This window comes from Pongo pygmaeus, chromosome 10, assembly GCF_028885625.2.
Source record: "Pongo pygmaeus isolate AG05252 chromosome 10, NHGRI_mPonPyg2-v2.0_pri, whole genome shotgun sequence".
Taxonomy (NCBI): domain Eukaryota; kingdom Metazoa; phylum Chordata; class Mammalia; order Primates; family Hominidae; genus Pongo; species Pongo pygmaeus.
Window position 1 is genome coordinate 131,376,512 of NC_072383.2, and position 21,475 is coordinate 131,397,986.

A 21,475-nucleotide genomic window follows, 5' to 3' on the forward strand; every position below is an offset into this window, starting at 1 on the left:
CTGAAGCCGGGGCCTGTCGGGAACCCCACGGGTACGGGCTGCTTTGGGTTTGCATTTCTGCCACTTTCAAGGCAAAGAGCCCAAGCTAATCCCGGCTGCTTGTCCCTGGCCTCTCCTCCTTCCCACAGCCTGACCCCACACCAGGCTGGGCACCCCACTGCAAGGGGCAGACTCGGGGGCCAGGGCCTGGCACAGAGACACTCCTCCCAACCTGCAACGTCCCTTTCTGGTGTGAGCACCTGTGCAAGCTTGTGCACTCTCACACTGCACACGGAGCGTGGCCAGCTGAAACACTCTCCAAGGAGGGCCAGGGAGTGGCCGCCAGGAGAGAAAGGTAAGTGTGGTAATGGGGAGAGCCAGGCGCACGGGAGCTCATGGATGTCATGACGGTGACACAGCGTCCTGAGGAACTGACTGGGAGACTCCAGCACTCCTGACACAGACTGGGAGGGGCAGTGGCAGGCGGTGGCTGGAGCTCACAGTGCTGCAGGCCTGGAACGGCCCAAGCTGGCTGAGGTGCGGGCACAGGGGGTCTGCAGCAGTCACACGACGGCAGGAGTGTAACCTGGCCGCTCCGTGTGGCTCCCTCTGCCTTCTGCATTCCACTCCTGCCTTCCAACATGCCTGCTGGTTTTCTGTGGTCAGCCCTAACCCAGAGCCATCTGGCGAGGAAAATTCTAAGAAATTCTCTGCTGCTCAGCAGGACCCACCTCGCACAAAGTCACCATCGGCCTCAGGAAGGAGGGGCATTGGGTTAGGGCTTGGGGGAGAGGGAGGGTCCAGGGGAAGGGACGGCAGGTCTCAAGCCCCTACGGAGGGAACATGCCTGCTCACCTGGGTGAACAGGGAGGGGGCGGCCCGCGGAGCTGCAGCAGGCTCGGAACCAGGCAACGGCACATCTTCAGGAGCAGGATGACTGGAAGTGGGCACGCTGGGGACTCCAAACTCTCAATTGCCTTGACTCATGGCTCAAGGCACATTCTAACTGCATCCAGGAAGAGGCCACCTGACTGGTGTCACCTGGGTCACCTGCATGACAAACTGGGCCACCAAACCCCACCAGAGCAGAAGGCACGACTTCTCTGCCCCGTGGAGGCTGGTCCTAGCCTTGAAACTTCCTTGACAGACACAACATGAGGCTTCAAGCACGGGCTTCTCCCAGGCTTGTGTGGCTCTGCTCAGCCTCCTCACGGGCTTCTCCCAGGCTTGTGTGGCTCTGCTCAGCCTCCTGAGCTATTGAGGGAGAATGAACGCCTGCATCCCACAGAAAGAGGCCAGTGGATTATAGCTGGGCCTGACCATAGTCCAAATGAAGAAGCAAAGCCCCTCTTGTCACCCTGCAACCCTGTGAGCAAGGCATTGTCACTGAGAGCCCGGGGGCTGTTTGTTACACAGCGTTCTCGAAGCAAGAGCTGACTGACGTTCCTTTGTTCCTTTTCTAGGGGAGCGTGGGGCCTTAGGACCTGCTGTGTCACCAGACAGCACCCACAAGAGCAGACTATGCATCTAAAATACACTGAGGTGCCATTATGGGAAGGAAGAGACGCACATGCGGAGGGCTGGAGCTGACAGCTGGCTCATAGATGGGGCTGGGGGCTGCAAAAAATGGAACATACTTTCTACTTTCTGGCTGTCACCCCACAAGCAAGTTTGAAACCCAAAAGGCAAATGGCTTAGCTGATTCATAGGGCCTAATTTGGATCCGCTGGAGCAAACTGAATTTTGAATACAATTTCACATCAATTAACTTTGCACAGAGCCTTACAGACGGCAGTGAAGGACTCTCTAAAGCAAAGGCCAGTGGCTACGATGGAGGAGCTGACGCGCCATCCCGGAGCCCACCAATGCTCATAGCACCACTCAGGGCTCTGCCAGAGGATGCTCTGCCAGGGAGCAGGGGCCATGGATGGGTGAGGGCCCGGCTGGCGTGAGGGTCCGGGCTGGAGGCTGTGGCCATGTGAGGGGCCGGGCTGGGGGGCCTGGGCCGTGTGAGGGTCTGGGCTGGGGGGCCGGGGCCGGGTGAGGGTCTGGACTGGGGGGCCGGGGCCATGGCTGGGTGAGGGCCAGGGCTGGGGGCCGTGGCTGGGGCTGGGTGAGGGTTTCGGCTGGGGGCCGTGGCTGTGGCTGGGTGAGGGTCTCGGCTGGGGGCCGTGGCTGTGGCTGGGTGAAGGTCTGGGCTGGGGGTCGTGGCCATGCGAGGGTCTGGGCTGGGGGTAGCAGCTGTGGCGGTGTGACGGTCCGGGCTGCAGGAGGATGTACTACAGTGAGCCTGTGCTTCCTGTCAGACTGGGGTGGGAAACACAGCTGTGCTCTGCAGAACCCCTGCCTGCAAGTACCTGTGCATGGAGGATGGACCCCCTTCCTGGGTGACTGGAAGGATGAGAGCTGAGGGGTGTGACGTGAGCAGGGAAGGGGCCTGGGCTGGTTGGAAGGATGAGAGCTGAGGGGTGTGACGTGAGCAGGGAAGGGGCCTGGGCTGGTTGGAAGGATGAGAGCTGAGGGGTGTGACGTGAGCAGGGAAGGGGCCTGGGCTGGTTGGAAGGATGAGAGCTGAGGGGTGTGACGTGAGCAGGGAAGGGGCCTGGGCTGGTTGGAAGGATGAGAGCTGAGGGGTGTGACGTGAGCAGGAAACAGACCTGGGCTGGTGGTGGGGCCAGAGAGCTGAGCCCCAGGGGCTGGAAAGGAGTTGTGGGCAGGAGCTGTGGGCCTCCAGCAGAGTGGAGAGAAAAGGGGTTTCGCTGGCAAGAGCTGGGGAAGAGAGGGTGGGGAGGGGGCTCGAGGGCTTGATGGGCACTCACCTACGGCCCTGACTGTGCCCAGGGCCCTGACTGTGGCGCATTTAAACCCATAGTTCCCAGAGTGTGGTCCCAGACCAACAGCCCCAGAGAACCTCAGACGTGAGGGGTGGGGAACCCTGGGGTGGGCTCAGCCGTGTGTGCTCACACTTTCCTCCCGCTGCGGGTCTGAGGCCTCCATCCACTCACACACCGATTCACACACACCCAGGGGCTTTCAGACCCCCGACAGCAGGACGCCTCATCGCCACACCAACCCCACTTTATAGACGGGACAACGGAAGCACATTAAATCATTTGCCCGAAATATTCTAAGTGGGTGGCAGAGCTGAGGCTGGGGCCCAGGCGAGCCGGTCTAGAACTTCCCTGTCCAGCGTAGTATCCACCAGCCCCACGGGCTATTATATTTTAGATTAAGGTCTAGAAGTAAAATGTATAATCCAGTTCTTCAGTTGCACTTGCCACACTGCAGAGGCTTGAGCCACCTGTGGCTGGCGGCCACCGTCCGGACAACCCAACCATTCCCTCCACTTCCGAGCTCTGCAGACCACTGGCCTAGGGGTCTCCTAACCGTTGCAGTCTCTACCTTCCAAAGCACCCCATCTTGCCCGGGGCAAGAGAGGGCAGATGTGTGAGCACACAAACTGAAAAACCAAACAAGCACAGGAGGTCCGCCCTGCACCACACCAAGAAGTCAGTGGGAGTGTGGGGGGTGGGGTTCGTGCTGCAAGCTCTGCCCAGGGCCCTGGCAAGCCCCGGGGAGGTTCGGAGTCCTGAGTGGGATGTCCGGTCACTGTGATGTGTGCTCCCGGAGACACACAGCCCGGCCCGCAAGCAGGCAAATACGCATCTGTCAGAAACCACCCCCAGCCCAGCCTCCCTCCCAAGGGCTTCCCATCCAGCACGTAGCCCAGCTGCTTTCTCCTGGAAGAGAAGGTTCCCAGAGTAAGCCCTCCCTGGGGAGCACCTGAGCCCAGAACTCCAGAGACGGTGGCTGGTCCCTGCGGAGCACCTGGGCCCAGAACTCCAGAGATGGCTGCTGGTCCCTGGGGAGCACCTGAGCCCAGAACTCCAGCATTGGCGGCTGGTCCCTGGTTGGCCATCTGGACACCTGGAAATGGATCAAAGGACAGAAGGCACCTGGGGACGCCTCCCCCAGGACAGCCAGGGAAACTGGGGGGGAGCCCAAAAAGGAAGCCCCTGAGGAGGTCTACAGAGCCCCTGCCCTTCACTGGGGTCACACATCTGAACGCCTTCAGAGACCAGATAAAGAAACAGTGTATTTCTATAATCAGAAACTTCAGGCTGGGCACGGTGGTTCACGCCTGTAATCCCAGCACTTTGGAAAGCTGAGGCGGGTAGATCACTTGAGGTCAGGAGTTCGAGACTAGTTTGGCCAACATGGCGAAACCCCACCTCTACTAAAAATACAAAAAATTAGTCAGACATGGTGGCATGGGCCTGTAGTCCCAGGTACTCGGGAGGCTGAGACAAGAGAATGGCTTGAACCTGGGAGACAGAGGTTGCAGTGAGCCAAGATCACGCCACTGCCCTCCAGTCTGGGTGACAGAGTGAGAATCTGTCTCAAAAAAAAAAAAAGAAACTTCAAAACCAGAACCTCAGACCTTCCCAAGCAATTGTTCTAGGGGGGAGGGGGTGCCCACAGGATGCCCCCTGCAGTCTGACTGACCTCTGGGCCCAGCCTGGGGTGGGGTGGCCTCTGGGAGCCTCGGGAACAGGTGAGGACTCCCAGGCTGCTCGGGAAGGGGCCTGTATCTAAACAAGAGCCTGAAATGCCATCTGGGTGACCCTCGCCCACATTTCCTGGGGTTCTGTCCAGGAGGGGAATTCGGGAAGCAGGCGTGCATGGAAAAACTGCTCGGGGTCCGCTTCTGTCTTCCTAATGAGGCTTTAAAAGGGAGGATGCTGGAGGGTGAAACCACGGGTTAACAAAACCCGGAATGGGAAGAGGGGGAGGGGACCCTGCCCCCACCCTGGGGAGGCTTTGACGGAACCAGAGAGCGGCCTGGGTGGACTGAGGAGGCTGGGTGAACAGGAAGTCCCCCACCCCAGTGAGCTACTTTCCCGACTGCCTCAGCCCAGCAAACAGCCCGTGGTGCCTGGACCACACCCTTCCTGCCCTGCACAAGAGGCCGCCAGTCGGCTCTGCCAGAGGCAGGGTGAAGTGGACCCCACAGAGTCGGGGAGGACCCCTTCCCACTAAGGGCAACCGAGGGCAGGGTCCCACCACTGTCTCGGGCACTCTCCCCTCCGCCCTCCAGCAAACCACCATTCTCCGAGGGCCTGTGCAGGGGTGTAGCCCCGACCTGAAACAGGGTCCCCATGACTGCGTGGGGCTCGGAGTCGTCACTCCTCGGGGAGGCCCTCTGGACCACCCAATGCCCACTCTCTGTGACACCTCCCCGTTCGATTTTCTTCAGATTATCCTTGGCTGATATTCTATTTGGCCTTGTGTTCAGGGTCTCTCTCCCACTTCTAAGAGGGTCGTCTATCTCAGCCGCTGCGGGGTCACCAACAGCGCCTGGACACAGGAGGCATCTGGCAAATACGCGCTGCATGAATCAATGACTCCAGTGCCCACGCGCAAGGGGCCCCGGGGCTCAGAAAACCCCACCAGGCGGGCCCCTCCGAGCTCGGCCTGTCCTGGGGGTGGAGGAGGAAGTTCGCCCCGCGCTTGCCTCGCAACCGCAGCCGCCCCCGTGCGCTTCCTGCCCGCACCGCCCTCCACACTGCGCTCCGTGCCTGGCAGCAGCCCCCGCCCCCCTGGGCGCGTTCCCGGGGGTCTCGGTGGCGGGAGCCGCCTTCTTGTGGGACTTGGGGGCACGTGGCGCGGGGCGGGGACGCGGGCAGACCCCTCCCGCATCCTAGGAGGCCTGGGCGGGTCCGCGGGGGCGCGGGGAGGGGGCACTGCCTGGCCGAGGACCCTCCCCCGGTCCTCCCCGTCCCTTCCATGCTCGCCGAGGGCAGGATTTCGGTTCCGGGAGACCGGAGGCCCCTCGTCCTCCTCGGAAGCCGCCCGCGGCCGGGGACCCCCGCCCCACAGAGGAGGGCGGCGCTGCCCCCGCCTCCCGCTTGGAGAGCACCGCCCGCAGGTGCCCGCGGAGGGGCCCCGGCAGCCTAGCGCCCTCCCCTGAAGGAGCCGCGCGGACCACCGCGGGCTGCTGCGGAGGTCGGGGCGCCCGGGCGGGGCGCGGCTAGGGGGCGAGGCCCAAGGGCGGGCACCTGCGGGCGGGGCGTGGCCTGAATGAGGGAGGGCGGCCGGGCGGGGCGGGGCCGGGGCCTGCGTGAGCGGGTCGGGGAGGGGGCGGAGCCTGCGGGGGGCGGGGCCCGCGTGAATGGGGCGGGAAGGGGGCGGAGCCTTGTGAGTGGGGCGGAGCCTTGTGAGCGGGGCAGGGCAGGGGCGTGGTCGGGGCGGGGCGCGCGGGCGCCCGCGGCGGCCCTCACTTCCTCTGGCGAGCGCAGCCGGGCGGAAGTGCGTCAGTTGTTATCTGTTCGGGGCGCCGCCGCCGCCGCCTCACGAGCCCGGTGCCCCGGAGCCCGGCCGCCTGCCCGCCTGCCGCCTGCCGCCCGCCGCGCCCGCCCGGCCCCGCCCGCTCGGCCCGATCGCCGCGCCGCGCGCATGGGGCGCGCCCCCGGGGGGGCGGCCGAGGGCCGCTGAGCGCCGGGCCCGCCCCCGCCGATGCGCCCAACCGTCCGCGCCGGGGGTCCCAGGCCGCGTCGGGCCCGGGGCTGAGCCGCCCCCTGCGCCCGGCATGCCCGGCCCGGCCCGCCGCCCGCCGCCGCCCAGGGCCCGAGCCCGCGCGGCGCACACTCAGCCCGGCGGCGCCGCGTAGCCGAGGGAGCCCGCCTGCTGCGAGCCAGGCGCGGGGCGTCAAGGTCACCGGCCCGACGGGGCGCACGCGCCGCCATGGAGGCCAAGGTCCGCCCGAGCCGGCGCTCGCGCGCGCAGCGGGACCGTGGCCGGCGCCGGGAGGCCGCCCGCGACGCCCGCGCCCAGAGCCCGTCGTCGGGCGACGAGCCCGAGCCCAGCCCCGGCAAGGAGAACGCGGGCCTCCTCGGCGCGCCCCCCCGAGGCGCCGCCCCCGCGCCCCGCGCCGCGCGTCCCCCGCGCCGCCGCCGCCGCGAGTCCAGCTCGCAGGAGGAGGAGGTCATCGACGGCTTCGCCATCGCCAGCTTCAGCACCCTGGAGGCCCTGGAGGTAGGTAGACGGGCGCGGCTTCGCCGGCGTTGAGGCGAGAACGGGGCCCGGAGTTGACGCGTCGGGCGATCCCGGGACCCCTGGGCTTGCGACCGCCCGCGCCGTGGGCAGCCCTGAGGGAAGCCCCGGCCACTTGGTCCCCGTTCCAGGGACTCTGTGTGCCCACCCCTCGCCCAGACGGTCGCATCTGGAAGACCCAGCAGCGTCGGGTGGGTTTGGGGACGTTTTGAGTTGCAGAGGCAAAAAAATCCACGCTTCGAAATTGGGGGCTGTCTGACAGCACCGTCGGCCTTTTATCAGTTGTGTTTCTGTTGCCAGCATATCGCTCTGCCTGGTTCAGGACGTGCTAGGGAGCAGTGCTGGATCTTAGGGAGGTGGTGATAAAATGGATACTGCGCGGGCCATCCCGTTCCCTCCTCCCTTTGAGGGCTCTGCTGAGAAGGGGAGAAGGAGGGTTAATCTCAAGACCCCTCTTGGTGACTTCTGCCTGCTGCATGGTTAATAGATTGGCAAAAAATATTGCTTGTCTGGCTGACGGACAATATTTGCTGAGCAAATACTGCCCCTCTTGCATGAACCCAGCTGAGCAGAGAAGGAAATTAAATGCTGTCTGAGAGCTGGGGCAGGCACTGTCTCTCCAGGACTGGCATGGGCAGGAATGCTAGCAAGGTGCCCTCCACCAGGGCAGAGACCCGCCCAGCGAGGTGTGCCCTGTGCAGCACTTACTTTGGGAGACCCTCATCTGCTGGACTTTGACTCCTAGAATCACCCCATTTCCAACCCCTCTCATTTTTCCAGGGGCTTGGGAGCCCATGGCCTGGGATCCCCCGGTCTCAGAAGCTGAGCTTTGGGAAAAGGGGAGATGCCTACTGCAGGCCCCTGAAGCAGCAAGTCCTCTTCAAGTTCTCATCCAAACTCTGGGGACTGTAGAGAGCCTTGGGTCAGGGCCGGTGGCCAGGGAAGTGGCCCCAGAACAGGTGCCGCATCGTGTCCCGAGTGCACAGACAGAGCTGGGGCTTCGTGTCCCGAGTGCACGGACAGAGCTGGGGCTCCTGTGGGCCCAGGATGGGGTGGGTGGTGGCCAAGCTGATCACACAGGCTGGCCATTCTCTGTCATGCACATTATTAGATGGCTCCAGGGCTGGCACACGCCATTGCTCTGTGCTGGGACGGGATGGCCCTGGGGCTGTCTTCTGCCCTTTCAGTGGTGATGATGACACAGACTGTACGTGTACTGAGCACGTACTGCAAGCCAGGCCCTGCGCTCAGCTCCTGCACTGCAGGTGAGACCATGACGATGCCCACTTCCAGAGCTGTCGCCACCCACCTGCACCTCCTGGGTCCCTAACCGCGGCCTCCTCACTGCTCCGAGCGGGTCAGCCCTTGTACCCTGCCGTTCTCTGCCTGCTTGATGTTTGGTGCCATTGTGTCTCTGCAAAAACATCACCTCGGACTCCTCTGAAGTGGTGCCCCCCACCCCCGTCGATGTTGCCCACCTTCTTCCTGTCATCCCCACTGTGCGAAGCTGTTTTAGGATGTCTTTGCTCTCCATTTTTGTCTCCCACGAGAACTTGTAAGCTGAAGGAGAGCAGACACTGTGCTGTCCTGTGTGTCTCCTATGGGGTCTGGTGCTGGGAAGAGCTCGACATGTAGAAAGTGCCCTAGATGCGTGTGTCAGGAATCAGTGAGTGAGGAGATGAACTGTACTCAAGAGACCCAGGGCCAATCCCAGGCCCACGTGCTTTGCCCGCAGCGGCTCTGACTGGCTGTCCACCTGCTCTGGCAGGGTCACGTGCCCCCAGCCTGCAGGCAGTGGGTTCAGTGGGTTTTGGTGACTTTGGCTTAGACCAGCCGGCCCCCCAGGTCATAGTGAGACAAGTCTGCTGCTGCGTGGCATTAACACAGCCATGGCACCCCGGGGTGGTTTCATGTCCCTTCCTCTGCCCTTCGGAGCCTGCCTGGGAAAGTACGGGGCTTCTCACAAGTCATAACCTCATGATCATCCCACACGTGTCTCTTTGTTGGCCACGTTTTTTGCCAAAGTGTGGTGGTTTTTCCCCAAAGTTCAGATAAATCATAATTATATCAATAGTAGCGACTGGTTCAGTAAGGATTCTCTCCACGAGGCAGTGGTCTGAGCTGCCCTTCACAGACATCAACTTGTTTACTCCTCAAATGACCCACGAGGAGGGCTGGATGCCCCCATTCCACAGATGGGGACCTCGAGGCTCCCCATTGAGGCAGAGCGAGCAGCACTGGGTGCCACGCCTGTCCGGCCTTGGAATGAGCAGGTGCTGCCCTGCGAGGCCACCCACACGGGACACAGAGGGAGATGTGGCCACCAGGACCCAGCCCAGAGGCACAGCCTGCCCTTGGCTCTGCCGCCTTCGCTCACAGTCCCTCTGCCCCCACCCACGTCTTGGGGGCTCTTCCTACTCTGGGATGCTGGAGGATGGGACACTCAGGAGTTGGAGGAAGCCCTTGTAACCCCAGAGGCTGGCTCGTGCCTGTGGGACACTGCAGTGGTGTAAACAACCAAACACAGGTGTAGACTTGCCGGGGAGGTGTAGCCTGCCTGCAGGAGTCCTGTTACCTCCCCCAAGACAGCACACGCGATGGGACCAACTCTCGGCCCCAGCCCTGGCCCCTGGGGCAGACCCCCACCCGCAGCCCTTTCTGCCCCCAGGCAGACCACCCTCCACCCTGTCTCAACAGGCCCCCCTCGCCCTGTGCCCAGGGCAGGTCTCTGTACTTGTTTTGTGCCCCAGGCAGGTCCCTGCCCCTTTTCTGTGCCCTGGATGGGACACACAGGCTGTTCTGTGCCCGGGGCAGGCCACCGCCCCCTTTATGTACCCTGGGTGGGACACATAGGCCGTTCTGTGCCCGGGGCAGGCCCCCAGCACCTGCACATTTATATGTGCTCCTGTAGGGGAGGAGGAGTCCCTGCTTGTCCTGTGCCTGTGTCTGTGTGTGCTGTGAACACAGCAGGCACTCCCTAAATGGTGGTGGTAGTTGTGGGCTGAGGAGGGCCAGGGTCTGGCCTGGCTCAGGGTGTGCCTGCAGCCCTGGAGACAGCGTTAATGATTAACCGCGGATGGAGCTGGGAGCCCTGTGACAGGGCTGAGGACCTGCAGAGGGGCGTGCTGGGCTGGGTGTGCTGGAGTGGGTGGGGCGGCGCGGCAGACCTGAGCCAGCCTGCTTGACTTTCTACTCTGTAACCAGGGGCAGTGGTTTGTGGGGACAGGAGGCCTGAGGAAGCCCCGCTGGCCTCTCCCCTGCTCTTGCCCTGACCGGGGACTCTGGGTGCTTGGGAACATGGTTCTTGCTGTCCCTTTTGTTTCCTGTGACAGCTCTGTCCGCTGGTTGTACTGACCAGAGGACACAGGAAGGCCCCTACGCTTGGAGCAGTGCTGTGGCCATACGTGCCCGGTCAGTGCTGCTGTTCTCTGCCTGGGGTCCTCCCAAGAAGGCTGGGGTCTGAGAGGTATATCCAGGGCTGTGTCAGACCCCGTCTTCCCACATAGCAAAGGCCATCCTTATCTGGCCTCAGGCCACAGAACAGGTTGTGCCGGTCCCTGTGTCTCCCGGGAGATAGGCCAGGCCCGCTTAGCCCAGTGGGCTGCACCGCCCACTCCCACATGCTGGCCGCAGGGCCCCAGCGACGCTGGCCATGGTGCTCTGGGCTGCACCTGGGCCCCAGGGAGGTGGCAGGGTGCCCGGGAGGACATTGGCCACCAGTTCCAGGCGGACACCACCATTCTGGTCTGGTGTCTGTGATCTTTGGTTCATTTGCATTTTTCAAACAGCAAATCACTTTCACCTGGTGACTTTCACTTGGTTCACACATCAAGCTCCATAAGAAGGTGCGTGCTGAAGCTTGAGCTGTTCCCTGACTGGCACACGGGCCACTCAGAAGGTCCACGTGTGTCCAGGAATAAAAGCGGAAGGAAAGCGCCCAACATCCTGGCTCGGTGGCCGGCGGCCTCCTCTAATGCCTGTGCTTCCACATTCTCTGCTTAGCATAAACCACAGGACATGCACCCAAAACTCTGCTGAACCTGCACAGACGGTTGTGCTTAAGAAACCCCAGGCTACTGATCGTGTGCGGCCCCCGGCCTCCCAGGGCTGTCTGTCCATGGGCGAGCTGTGACCCCTGCTGAAAATGGCCCAGAACCCTGGTGGGCTTAGGGTATGAGCCTGGAGCCGGTGGGCCTTGGCCAAGGGGAGGGTACAGGTTTTGAGATACGGCCCATGGTGGGCAAAGTAAGGGTGTGAGGGACTGGCCCAGACACTGCCCTGCCCTGCCCTGCATCCTGGAGGCTAAGCCAGGTGGTCTCTCTGTGAGCCCCTAGTGGGCCTGGTGGGCTTCACAGAGCGGCCAGGGTTCCAGGAGCAAGAGCCCAGGCATAGGATCTGGGCTGGAAGTGTAACCTGGCCATGTGGGTGCTGGGCCTGGCCCGCCGAGCACCGCGTGTGGGGCCTAACAGTGTCACTTGGACCTCTGGGGACTGCTGAGGCCACACTGTTGGTGGTGCCAGTGGGGGCTGAGTTTGCCGGGGGCACTGTGAGTCCATGCCTGGCCCATCTCTCAGACAGATGGGGGTGGGGGCTGAGACCGCAGACATTTGGGCTCAGTGAGGAGAGCCAGGGAGAGGGCAGGCTTCGGCCCAGGAACTCCTTGTGGCTGCTTCCTGGTCTCCAGGTGGGGAAACTGAGGCACAGAGCGGGGAAGTGCTTTACCCACAGCCATGGGGCAGGGGTGCGGAGCTGAGCTGGGGCCTGCCCTGTGACAGTGAGGGGCTGCCTGGAAGCTGCGTGGATTCCTGTTCCTCCCAGAGAGTCCCGCAGCTGTGGGCAAGGGCTGCTCCCTCGGGGGAGGTGGACGCAGAGGCCCTGAAAGCAGTGTCGCTGGCCCCTTGGTCCACGTGGGTGCCCGCCGCCTGTCCAGGCCCTGTCTGGGGGCCAGCAGCTCCTCAGGCCCTGCCATGGCTGGAGCAGGGCCTGCACCTGGCCTGCTTTGGCTCTGGGAAAGGTTCCGTGTCCTCTGCCTGTGGTTCTGCCCCTCATGGCCCCCTGCCCAGTGGTTTGCTGGCCTCGGGGTCGGGGCTGTTACAGCAGGACAGTCACCGGCCCTCTTCCCCATCCCCTCCCTCCCGGCTGCTTGGGCCTGTCACTTCTTGGCTCAGGTTTCCAAGGCCTTCCCGTCCTTGCTGTGGCTACGCCATGTGCCTGCGCCTCCGCATGTGCTGTGCACCTTCGCGTTTGGGGCCTGGTGCCGGCTGCCCTTTGTCTGGAGGGGTCTCCTGGGGTCCCTGTGAGTCACCGCACAGTCCTGCAGCAGGGAGCCAGACCCACACTAGACCCTTCATTCCCGACTAGGCTTTCATGCCCCAGCTGTCCTTACGGGGAGGTCTGTCGCCAGACGTCCGCCATATCCCGCTTTTGTGTGATTGCTTTTCTAGAGAAAGAGAAGTGCCCAGAACTGGCCCTGCTGTCTGTGGGTGGCAGTTTTAAGGCTCTTGATGGTCGTGAGGGTCTGTTCCCTGCTGAGGGGCCCGTGTTGCGTATTTACCCGGGCTTGTGTTTTTGTCACTCTGGAAGCCTCGTTTCACTGTGTTTTCTGGCTGGTTGTTGCTGTTTGTCTTCCCACCTGACATCTCTACCTGGGCACTTTGTTGGATTCTCTCCTCAGCACAGGCAGTTTCTAGGGGACTCTTAGGGGGTTGTCATTGGTCCTGCTGGCATCTGCACATGGCTGTGACGTTGCTGCTTTCCCGCGGCTGCGCTGGATTTGTGAGTGTGTCCAGAGCGTGAGGATTGGTGTTGCCGTTTGTGGGTATCTGTGTCCCTCCCTCCTTCCCTGTTTCCCCGCATTCTGATGGGCATTCTGTGTTGCGCGGGGCGCATCTCTGGTCCAGCATCAGGTAGGGGTGGCCATGCTCACCCAGCTTGTGCCGCTGCCCGGTGCTTCCTTCCCAGGCCCTGCGGTGTCCCTGCTGTTGCTGTCGGGCTGTCCTTGAACTCCGGACGTGGCCCTGGCGGGCCGTGTTGGTGGAGTCTCATTTTGGGTTGTTTGCCGACGGTTCGAATTTTTGCCACCCTGTTTCTAGTAAAGTTAGTCTGATAGTCTTGCTTCTGCTGGTTCTGCTGCATTTTGGTTGGGAACTTTTCATCTTTTTGTGTAACGTCAAAATGACACAAGAATTAACCACTTTCTCAGCACCTGGACAGAACACTCGGGTCCCAGTACTACAGCCCATTTACTGGTGACCAGTTAGAGACCCCAAGTCAGCATGGTTTGGGGTGGGGACACGGGTAATGAGGGAGGGACCATGGGACCACCTCGATAGAAGTGGAGGCTGGGGGAGAGGAGCCCGGGGTGGCCTGGCCGGGTCAGGAGGGCCCTCTAAGTAGGAGGACCACAGAGCTGGGCCAAGGTCCCGGGGCAGACCCAGCCTGGCTGCCCTGAGTCAGAGGCAGCCACGGGAGGAGCCCAGCCCACCTGAGTCTCCAGGAGTCCCTGAGTGACCCCTGTGTCCCAGGCTGCCCCTCCCTCCGGACTCCCCCTCCATACTCCCCTACCTAGATGGCACCAGGACCCCCTCTGGCCTCAGCTCCTGCTTTCAGGAGCCCACAGGCCTGACCACCCTTCAGTGCCCCCAGGTCTTCTGCCCCTGTCGAGATGAGCTCAGTGGGTAACCCCAGGCTAGAATCCAGGCTCTGGGCCTCGGGACCCCTAGCGCGCCGCCTCACACCTGCTGAGGCAGTCCCGGGCTGGGGATCTAACCCTTCTCAGTGGCCCAGGGTCAGGCCCTGACTCCCGCTGTGAGGCCCATGACAAAGCCATTTGTCCCTAAACAAGGGTCAGCATCTAAGCAGCCCCCAGGTCCCTGAGGGAGGGCCAGGGCTTGTGGCGTGCGATGTGTGTGTTTGTGCCACGCGTGTGCCTCCCCCAGAGACCCCTTGGGCCTGATGTCCTCCCCGGCCCCACCCCAGGAGCGAGTGGCATCTGAAGTGGTCGTGTGGCAGCAGCTGGGAGGCCCGTCGCTGAGCCTGGCCTGCACCCCTGGGAGAGCTGGGGGGCCCGTCGCTGAGCCTGGCCTGCACCCCAGGAGAGCTGGCCCACAGGGCCTCTGGGGAGGGTGCCTGCTGTTTCTTTGGGAGCCTGGGGAGGTGGCTGGCGGGGAGAGCCGGCCATCCAGATCTGTCAAGCCCCACAGCTGCGTGCCCTCTGTGTGGGTGTGGGTCTCTCTCTGGGCCCTGCGCTCACAGTGAGGCCTCTGCGGGGGGCATGAGGCCAGGGGCTGTGTTGGGATGTGACAGCAGTCAGAATGTTCCAGTGGGGAGGCCTGCGGGACCCACAGGCCCCCAGCCACCCTTGCAGAGGCGCCGCAGCAGCCACCTGCCTGTCAGACACCTTCTGGCCAATCTCTGGAGGTCCCGGCTGGAGGCTGAGCTAGCTACAGGCTGTCGAGGACCGCAGAAGAGTGGATCTGTGGCTGCCCACCCCTCCCAGTCCCTAGCGCTCCACTCTCATCCTTCTATAGACCGTCCAGGGAAATGAGGAGGATGGGACATCCCCACACACCTGTCCTGGGCTGCCCCCACCACCCCCATGTGGGGATGTGGGTCGTGGAAGTCTGGGTTCTCCTGCTCTGCAGCCTGGAATGTCCAGATCCCCTGGGAGCTTTGGGAGGTGCCGGGGCCCCTCAAGGTGCTACTGCACAGGGCCCCCCATCCTGGTCAGCAGGTGGCCCTGGGTGGGACTTGGCTCTGCCCCTCCCTGGGTGGGCCTTGCAGAGCTGGGTGGGGCTGTGCTTGGGTGGCCACCAACCTGTTCTAGGGGAGGGAGGCTGGAGGCTGAAGAACCATCAGGTGCTGGTGTCCCCGTGGACCAGGACAGCTGGAGGCGCAGCTGTGGCTACCTTGTGTGATGCATGGAAACAGGCTTGGTCATGGTACTCACCCCACTGGGGGCTGGGCAGAGAGGCCGACAGCCCCAGCCAGGTCCCGTGGCCACCTGCCCATGCTCCTGTCTGCTCAGCGGGCTTCCTCCGCCCTCACCACGGCAGGCTGGGCCCCTTCTGCCTGTGTATGTGACCAAGGGTACCTGCCGCCTCTGCTGTCCCATGGGACAGTGCTCTGCAAGTCCTCCAGGAGCTTGGGTGGCCAGACTGGTCCCTGGGACTGGTGGGCCTCATCCGGCCTCGGCAGCCGCCCCGCCCGTTCCAGATCTATGCTCTGCCCAGGTCTTGCTGCTGCACAGTGGAGCCTCCAGGGCCGGCCAGGCAGGGGTGGTGCTGGACCTCTGGGAGAGGCCAGGTGAGCCGCTGGCCAGCAGGGAAGGGTTCTAAGCTGTTCTGCTTTCCCTGACAGATTCTATAAGCATTTATTGAGCACCGGCTGTGTGCCAGGCCCTGGGCCAGCCCCCAAGATACACCCACGGGCCCCGTTGCCAGCGAGTACTGGGATGGCAGTAAAGAGGCTGTCATCGGAGGCTAGGAGTCACAGAGCAGGCCATGAGGGCTTCTGGGGAAGAGTGCAGGCTGTGAGGGGCAGCACCGTGGCGTGGCGGTTCCCTAGAGCCCGTCAGGAAGGGCACGTGTAGCAGGTGGTAGGGGTTTGGGGTGCCGGTGGCAGGCAAGCTGGAGACGGCTGGGGGCTGTGGCTGGGGGCCTGCAGGGCTGGGGAGTGGGGCGCTGCACAGTACCTAAACTCCATGAGATCAGGTGCTCTGGGGACTCAGGGCAAATGGGGTGCTTGGTTCCACGTACCTGAGGACGGCAGGCGCCCTGAGGAGTGTGAGGGACAGAACGGCCGCCGAGCCCCAGCTCGGCAGAAGAGCTGTGCTGATCTGTTTTGTGTAGAAAGCTGGCCTGTGGGGCGGATGGGATTCCCCAGAGCTGTGCTGGCGTCAGGGAAGAGGCTGAGTGGGCTGCCGGGCCCTCTGCAGCCCAGACAGGCATCAAGGTCTCCACGCCCGTCTTCCCAGCCCACGTGTGTACCATGTGCGTGTACCCTCTGGCCGGAATCCGTGGTGTCTGGCTCAGGAGGCGCCGGCACTGCCCTCTGGACTCTGCGGAGCCATCAAGCGTCTGGGGCTGGGAGCCACACGCCGTGACCCTGCCCCACGGAGGCCAGAGGGACGCCTGCCCAGTCTGTGGCCGCCACCTTCCCTCTGTTGAGAACTTGGTCCTGTCTGGGCGGCTTTAGGGAGCAGAGCAGCCGAGTGTGTCCCAGGCTTACACGCGGCCCCACCACCGAGCCTTGCTGCTGAGCGGCCGTGACGGTGACGGAAAGGCAGCGGGGCCCGGCTCCAGGCCCAGGCGCAGCTCCTGGGCCTCGTGTGCATCGCACCTGCTCCTCTCGGCAGCCCCCACGGTGGGTGCTGCTCTGTCCCCATGCTGCTCATGAGGAACTCGAGGCACAGAGCCGTGCAGTCACTTCCCGTGTCTACACTGCTGGCAAGTGGTTGAGCAGGATCAGAACTCAGGCAAGGGCTGGAGGCTGGAGGCTGGGGCTGCCCCTCTCTGGCCTGGGCCCAGGGGGCCGGCCTCTCTGCTCCCTGTTCTCTGTCCCCCGTAGGGCCAGCCGGTCCTGCTGCGTGTCCAGACCAGCCTCCAGGGAGTCCTGGCCCTGTCGCCGTCCCCTGTCCTGGCCCCTCCACCCACCCAGTCCGTAGTTTCCTGAATCCAACCTCATCCAGCTGCTGTCCTGCCTGGGAGCCCAGTGCCCTGCAGACTCCATCCAGCCCGGGGCAGCCTGTTCACGCCCTCACAGGGAGCCCAGGCCCTGCAGACTCCGTCTAGCCCGGGACAGCCCATTCACACCCTTACAGGGATCCCAGGCCCTGCAGACTTCATCCAGCCTGGAACAGTCTGTGCCCTCACAGGGAGCTCAGGCCCTGCCATGGCCCCACCCTCTCTAACCTCTCCTGCCACGGTGTCCCCCACAACCCTTGGCCCCTGCTCCAGTTGCTGCTGCTCATACCCCAGCAGGCCTCTGGCTGTTCTCGGCCAGACCCTCATCCCATGCCTCACTCGCCTGCCCCTCACACCCTGTCCTGTGGCCGGCATGGCTGCGTGCCTCTACCCAGGGACCATGTGGCCGGGAGCTGGGTGGGGAAGGAGCCCAAGGGGCCACCCAGGGAGGGGACCCTGATGTGGACCGGGCCCCCGACGTGGACTGGACTGGGTGGGGGCTACATTGGTCCCCCTGCAGCTCTCCTCCCTGAGGCCCTGAGGTCAGAAGTGGGTCGGCCTCGCGGTCCTGTTCACTCTCGGAGCCCAGCCCCTATCAGCCCCTAGCCCCGGGGGTCGTCAGTTCTGTGGGCGCAGCTGGACTGGAATCCCGGGATAAAGCTGGGGCCGAGCGACGGCTGCCCCTGTGGTCCTCGCGCCCCAGGCCTGTGGCTTTAGTGACACCTGGCTAGCGTGGGCCCGGGCTGCCCTCCCCATGGCTGAGGAAGAGGCTCTGTGTGTCCCAGGCTGCTGCGTGGGATCGCCAGTGGCAGCTGTCTGCAGGGGTGATGGCCGGGGGAGGGGCTCCCAGGGCCAGGAGCCTCAGAGACCAGTGTGGGCTGACAAAGCCCAGCCCCAGTGGTTGGTGCACTGGGTGCCTTCGCTGCCGTCATGAGTTCACAGGGGCCAGAGTGGGCCATGGAAATGAAGCCTGAGCCTGCCTTCCGCTCGGGGCCCAAGGCCCTGGACAGGAGTGAGGGGGCTGCCGTGAGCAAATGCATGGCCCATTCCTGTGCAGGGGCCAGTGAGGGGAGGGGCCAGGACAGGGGCCTCTGGAGAGGATGGGACCCCAGCGGTGGACTCCTTGTCCCAGCAGCGCTGGCCACACAGCAGGGCCCAGCATGCAGCGTTGCTGAGCAGGAGCTGGCGGGGAGCAGGACACCCAGGCCCATGGCTCCTCTCCTTCCTTCGACTGCCCAGATCTCAGCTCACAGGGTCCTGCCCTGCGTCCCCCCTTTGGGGACAGCCTCACCTGCCCGATGTCTGCAGCACCTGGCTCCTTTCTGTTGTCTTCATCTAAATCTAAATCCAAATGACTTGCTTTTCCTTTTATTCTTTTCGTTATTGTGAGGAAGTCCGTGTGTACAGAGAGCGCATGGACGGGACATATGTTCGTTTCGAAGAGTTGACCTCCCGGGTCTGAGTGACGCGTCCCTCTCAGTGTGTTGACCACCATCCTGACGCGTCCTCATGCCCCAACCTGCGGCAACCCCCCCATTTCCTTAGGGACAGAGAGGGCAGCTGCCTGCTTTCCCCCACCTGCCAGCATTGGTGTGGTCCGTCCCTCTGGGGGCCCTTCAAGAATCCTTGGCATACCCCACTGGTGGCCGGGGCAGGCTCCAGCCCTTTGTCACCTCCCTCCTGGCAAACTGCCACCCTGGGCCATCTTCCCTAGTGCTGCCTCAACCCTCCACCCCTGGCCCTCATGGCTGCTCAGAGGCATCCTGTGGAAGGCCTTTGGTTTGAAGGGCAAGACTGCGGGCCACAGCCAGGTGTGATCCGTGGCCTTCTAGTAAATCGGAGCTGGAGGGAGGAACGCATCAGTGAGGCTCTGAGTGCACAGCAGGACTGACCTCCAGGCCTGGCGTGTGACAGCGGCCTCCCAGTCGGGCTGGTCAGAGGGTGACTGGGCAGCCTCTTTCACCCTCCAGGCTCAGCCCCTATCAGACGGTTCTCCAGGCATGGCTGGACTGGAACCCTGGGATAAAACCAGGGCCAAGCAGTAGCTCCACTGTGGTCCTCACACCAGCCTGCCCCTCACACCATCCCCCACCTCCCTGCTTCAGGCTTCACCCTCACCATACCCATGCCTGCCTGTCCCCACCCCCTCCTGTCCCCGCCCCCTCCTGTCCACCTGCCGTGCCCCCTGCATTCATACCCGTCCTGGCACCACTCCATCCCAGGCAGCACTGCTGTTCTCCATGGCACCGTCACCAATGGTCTGGGTCTCCGATTTGTCTCTAGGTAGCTCTTCCCAGCCCGCACAGGGCCAGGCCATAGCCTCCACAGCTCCCAAGGGGTGGGGTGCAGCAGTAACAGCCAAGCTGGGCCTCACAGCGCCCCGCCTCCCACCCCATCCCCCAGGAGCCCTGACCCTACCTCCCTGCCCCTAGAGTGCAGCCACGCGCCGTCACTGGGTGCTCGGGAATCTCAGCCAGCCCCGAGAGGCGGCAGCCACCATGCTTGTGGTGGTCCTGCAGGGGCAGCCCAGCTCCCAGCTGCTGGTCCCTTGCTAGGCGGGAGCTGCAAGCCCGCAGGACCACATCCCGGAGGCCGTGGGAGCAGCTGGGCACCACCAGGAGGCCTCTGGAACAAATGAGATGTCAGTGAGGCTTGCCGGAGCAGTCCCCGTGGGTGCGTGATGTGGGACGCCCTGGGCGGGGGGAGATGTGGGGGTGTCGCCCGCCAGGTGGGTGTGAGCCGAGGGGGAGATGGGTCATGGTGGGAAAGGGTCCCGTTCTCACCTTCGCAGCTGGAGGGGTAATTAGACCCAGTCCCCACACCCCCACAGGGGGCCATGGGTGGGGCTCCCTGTAGGGTCTCCTGTGCCAGTTTCTGTTCAGTTTTTGACCCACGGCAGAGGGGATGTCAGGGCACAGGCCACCACAGGTCCCGGGTATGGGAGGCAGCCATGCCAGCTGGGTGCTGAGCGGACGCTCAGGTGCTCTGCAGGGAGAGCTGTGGGGTTTGCACCCAGACTGAACACAGTTGAGAGGCAGAGGCTCTGGGCTTTTGGGCCTGAGCTGTTGGAATGACAGAGACAGGCCTGACGAAGGTGTGAGCCAACAAGGTTCTGGGAGCCAAGCAGCTGCAGCCTCCTGCCCCCAGTGGAGAGCAACTTCCAACCCACCCGAGAAGACCCCCAGGGGCTCCCTCAGCCACCTGTCCCCATGGAGAGCAGCTTCCGACCCATCTGAGAAGATCCCTGGGGGTTCCAGGCCTGGCTTTGCCCAGGGGAACATGATCATCACTCTAGGTGGGAAGCAGAGGGGCCTGCCAGGGAGGTGAGGTCTTGGGTAGGCGGTTCTCCAGAGCCTCCTGCCTGGTGCCAAGGAGGGGAGAGGCCCCTGCTGTGGTTTCAGGAGCAGGGCGTGGCCACCCGGCTGCAGGGGTTGGGCCAGGCCTTGGTGCAAACAGGCAGCCCCGTCCTAAAGAGGGGGCAGCAGGGCTCTGTGTGTGCTGAGGTAGAATTATTTTATCTCTGCGTGTCTGGTTCACTGTAGTGTGATTAGGAACGTTATTGGTGCTGTATAGTGATGACATTAAGAGAGCCGAAAGCAGTCGCATAGAATTGCTACAGGAAAATCTGTCTAGCAACGTCACGGCAGCCTGCGCCCAGCCCTGGTGGTCCTCCCGGGAGGGGAGCAGGGAGGTCTGGGGCCCTAGCCACTACGGGGGGTGCTGGCGCCACTGCAGGGCAGTGGCCTTGCGCAAGGAGGGCCTCCACCACGCCTTCCTGGAGGGCCCCTGTGTGCGCAGATGTGGTGCCACGTGTGCTGACCCAGGTGTGCACTGCAGACCTGTGGGGGGTTCAAGGCCTCCGCTGCCTCAGCCTAGCAGGGGTTCCTGCAGCTGGGACAGTGGCCTGAGGTGGCCCTGGCTGGCACCCCAGGGCTGGGCTGGGTGGTGGGTGGTGCTGGGGACACAGCTCCTGGAGCCTTTCCAGGCCTCTCTGTGTCTCTGTGTCTTCATTTGACACTGGGGTGGTCACTGCGACCAGCTCATGGAGTCCTGTTTGTGTGGATTAGATAAGCGGGGCCCAGGCCAGGCCAGGCATGGTGGCTCACGCCTGTAATCCCAGCACTCTGGGGGGCCGAGGCAGGCGGATCACCTGAGGTCAGGAGTTTGAGACCAGCCTGGCCAACATGGTGAAATCCTGTCTCTACTAAAAGCACAAAAAAATTAGCTGGGCGTGGTGACCTGTAATCCCAGCTGCTCAGGAGGCTGAGGCAGGAGAATTGCTTAAACTCCGGAGGCAGAGGTTGCAGTGAGCCAGGATCGTGCCACTGCACTCCAGCCTGGGCAGCACAGTGAGACTCCATCTCAAAAACAAACAAACAAAAAGATAAGTGGGGCCTGACCCACCACTTAGCAGAGCACCTGGCACAGACCTCACTGCGGTGAACACGATGAAGTGGGTGAGCGCGCGGCCGCTGCTGGTCTCCCTGGCTTGGTGCAGGGCCCCCACCCGGAGGTCATGTCGCTTCCCCATGCGAACCTTCTGGGCCCTTCCTTCCATGGAGCCCAGGCATCCTTGGTGTGGTGGTTGGCACCGCCCATGGGGGTGGGGCTGTTGCCTAGCTTACAAATGAGGAGGACACTGGGGCTGCCCAGGGCACACACTGTCCCCCAGTCCCTGGGGACTGCCCCCCGTCTGGCCTGGACTCCTGTCCCGGCCCCACCCCCACCCGTGGTCTGCCCCAAGGGGAGCTCTGGTCCTC

General features: G+C 63.4%; 1 protein-coding gene across 18 annotated transcripts in view; it reads left to right on the forward strand.

The window, feature by feature from the left end:
* The first annotated feature begins 6,291 nt into the window (after positions 1-6,291).
* The window catches only part of FBRSL1 (fibrosin like 1), a 93,954-nt gene continuing 78,770 nt past the window's right edge, over positions 6,292-21,475 (forward strand). For 13 of the 18 annotated variants that reach the window (XM_054444842.2, XM_054444845.2, XM_054444834.2 and 10 more), the window contains exon 1: positions 6,324-7,014. In XM_054444842.2, coding sequence (XP_054300817.1) covers positions 6,724-7,014 — 291 coding nt within the window. In that variant the 5' untranslated portion in view covers positions 6,324-6,723. Of the gene's footprint in view, positions 7,015-21,475 lie in introns of all 18 variants that reach the window. The other 5 variants (XM_054444852.2, XM_054444853.2, XM_054444843.2 and 2 more) reach the window with 5 other exon arrangements.